General features: G+C 40.4%; 1 protein-coding gene across 3 annotated transcripts in view; it reads left to right on the top strand.

Annotated features, from left to right (window-relative positions):
- tbc1d14 (TBC1 domain family, member 14) overlaps positions 1-2,793 on the top strand; it is a 55,923-nt gene extending 53,130 nt beyond the window's left edge. For all 3 annotated transcript variants that reach the window (XM_032544426.1, XM_032544427.1, XM_032544428.1), the window contains 3 exons: positions 522-631; positions 1,428-1,686; positions 2,260-2,793. In XM_032544426.1, coding sequence (XP_032400317.1) covers positions 522-631; positions 1,428-1,686; positions 2,260-2,316 — 426 coding nt within the window. In that variant the 3' untranslated portion in view covers positions 2,317-2,793. The remainder of the gene's footprint in view (positions 1-521; positions 632-1,427; positions 1,687-2,259) is intronic.
- The last annotated feature ends 116 nt before the right edge of the window (positions 2,794-2,909 follow it).

The raw sequence follows: 2,909 nt of genomic DNA, 5'->3' as shown, positions 1-2,909 counted from the left end.
AAGTTAGTTGTGCTCACCCCCCCCCCTCTTAAATTCAGGTATTTAACTAAGATTATCTTTTGAATTAGGGCTGCAAGTAACGATTATTTTCATTATCCAATCTGTTGATTATTTTCTTGATTTAAACGTTCAAATGTCTTGTCTTGCTTTGACCAACAGTCACAAACTCAAAGATATTCAGTTTGAAATGGTAGCAGAATCAAGAAACGAGCAAATATTCATATTTCATTTTCAGATTATTTGTTGATTTTATTTCTCAAAATAATTAATCTATTATCAAGAAGATGAATACTTTTTAATTTAGGGAACCTTACACAGGAACATGTACAACAATAGCTCATTAAAGTGTAGGTGTAAGTGAGTGTGAGAGTGTAGCTGTAATGAAAACCTTCCACACACACATTTCTGACAAGTCAACACCACAGACATCACAGATGACTCGCTGCCTTGCTTCTTCAACACAATCCTGTGGTTCCTCTGTGTGTGCCACCCTCTAAGAACCCCTTCTCCTCTCTCCGCAGATGTTAACTTACTTTGCTGCATTTGAAGTATTCTTTGAAGAAAACCTACCAAAGCTCTTTGCACATTTCCAGAAAAACAACTTGACCCCCGATATTTATTTAATCGACTGGTGAGTTTCTGTATTTTGCTGTGACGGCATGTGCCGTTTGACTTCTATCAGCCGTATTTTTCCGGTACATGAACCTCACGCTGGTGCACAGGATAAAGAAGCTACAGACTAAAACATAATGCCATGTTTAAGAAGCACTGGTGGAATGTATCTAAGTACATTTACTCAAGAACCGTATTTAAGCACAAATGTTGAATTATTTACTTTATTAACTCTTTTCTTTTCCTGCTACTTTCTACTTCCACTCTGCTACATTTCAATGAGAAATATTGTACTTTTTACTCCACTACATTCATCTGACAGCTTTAGTTACTTTACATGATAAGATTTCTGTACACAAAACCCATGTAGTTTAAAAAATCTGATGTTTCATCATAAATTAAACTAGCTAACAATATAATGGCCTACAAGTGCAGCTGAAATGATTAGACCTTTAAACACACAACTGTTTGGATCCTTTACACTTTCTAAAATATGAGGGTTTTTCAGCATCAATTACTTTACTTTTAAGACTTTCAGTACAGTTTCCTGATGAAACTTGCATACTTTTACTTAAGCAACATTTTCAATGCAGGCCTTTTTTTACAGTGTGATATTGGTACTTTTACTCAAGTAAAGGATCTGAATACTTCTTCCACCACTGTTGAGAAGAGGTAGAACTTTAAAAAGCTTTTGAAATACTTATTAATGTGTAGAGAAGCAGTTTCAAATGTATTCCGATATGGATGTTCTTGTTTTTCCATCTGTTTGTATTGAATGACTATATCATCTCTTTGTGCCCTCGTCCCGTGTCCAGGATCTTCACCCTGTACAGTAAGTCTCTACCGTTGGACCTGGCCTGCCGGGTGTGGGACGTGTTCTGCAGAGACAACGAGGAGTTTCTGTTCCGCACGGGCCTGGGCCTGCTGCGCCTCTACCAGGATGTCCTGACCACCATGGACTTCATCCACATGGCTCAGTTCCTCACCCGCCTGCCCGACCTCATCCCCGCCGAGCAGCTCTTCCAGCACATCGCCGCCATCCACATGACCAGCCGCAACAGGAAGTGGGCGCAGGTATGGTGTTACCGCTTCAACATTTTGTTGGTTGGCACTCGGGCCGCGACAATGTGTCCTGTCCTGATTTGATTCTTCCACGATACATGGGTGTCGATTGGATTTGTATTGCAATTTTCATTTATTGCGATTCTAGAAGAATAGAGATTTGATAGCTGAGTATTGCGATTTTCTGAGTTGAATAAAACACTTCTAAAGACGATATATCACAAGACATTCCTAAACACTAGTTGTTTAAATAAAAAAGAAGAAAAAAAAAAAAAAGAAATAATGCACATCACAAGTCAGTCAGACATTTATACCATTTGTAAAGAAGAAAATAACATGGATTTTCTGCTTTCACTCGGTTTGGCTGGAAACCGATAAGCTGTAGTCTTCGTTGGCAGTACCGTATAGATATATTTATATTTAGGTGAATCATTGGTTTAAAATAATTTGTATACTGTATATCTACCCGGGAAAAGAATCCATTTTAAAAATCACGCTGCACACGTACGTGAATCTTTTTTTTTTTCCTTTTTTTTTTTCTCACCCCTACTGGTTCTTCCTTTTTTTCTTTTTAACCGTGCTCAGGTCCTGCAGGCGTTACAGAAAGATCCGGAGCGAGGCAGCCCGGTGCTGAAGCACTGAGCTGAGATCAGAGGAAAACCGTAACACATTACCAGACTGGGGCAGTGACCCCTCCAGCCTCGGGGGCAGACCCATGGACCTGAGAAAGACGTTTCACTTTGACGGGACATATCAGGTCTTTGCTGCTGTGATAAACCTCTTCCCCAGAGCCGTGTCACTGATTTAACTGGAACCAGCACCCCGGACGGACGGACGGACGGACAGGGGGGGAGGAGAGAGGAGGAGATGTAAAGGAATACGAGGCCTTATTTAACTCCCACCACCTGTCCCCTACTCAGAGGCCCAGCACTGGATTGGAAAGTGTAGCTGGCAGAGGCTGAAGAATGTATCATACACTCCCACACACGGACTCACGGGAACCACAGAGATACCAATTACTACTCAAATCCTCAACTAAGATTTGAAATTCTCTGCTGTCAACACTCTTTCTAGCTACAGTTCTGCTTGTCTCTTTCTTTAAATGTGGCTATTTCTATGTCTTTTCTAATTTTTGTTTGTCAGGGAAAGAAATAGTCAAGTCCTTAAAAGGCATCTCCGGAGTCAGAATCTGCTGATGTGGTTTTTGAAATATATTAGGCAAAATCTCAGCTTTG

Source organism: Etheostoma spectabile, chromosome 19, assembly GCF_008692095.1.
Source record: "Etheostoma spectabile isolate EspeVRDwgs_2016 chromosome 19, UIUC_Espe_1.0, whole genome shotgun sequence".
NCBI classification, from domain to species: domain Eukaryota; kingdom Metazoa; phylum Chordata; class Actinopteri; order Perciformes; family Percidae; genus Etheostoma; species Etheostoma spectabile.
This window is presented reverse-complemented; position numbering and strand designations above follow the sequence as displayed.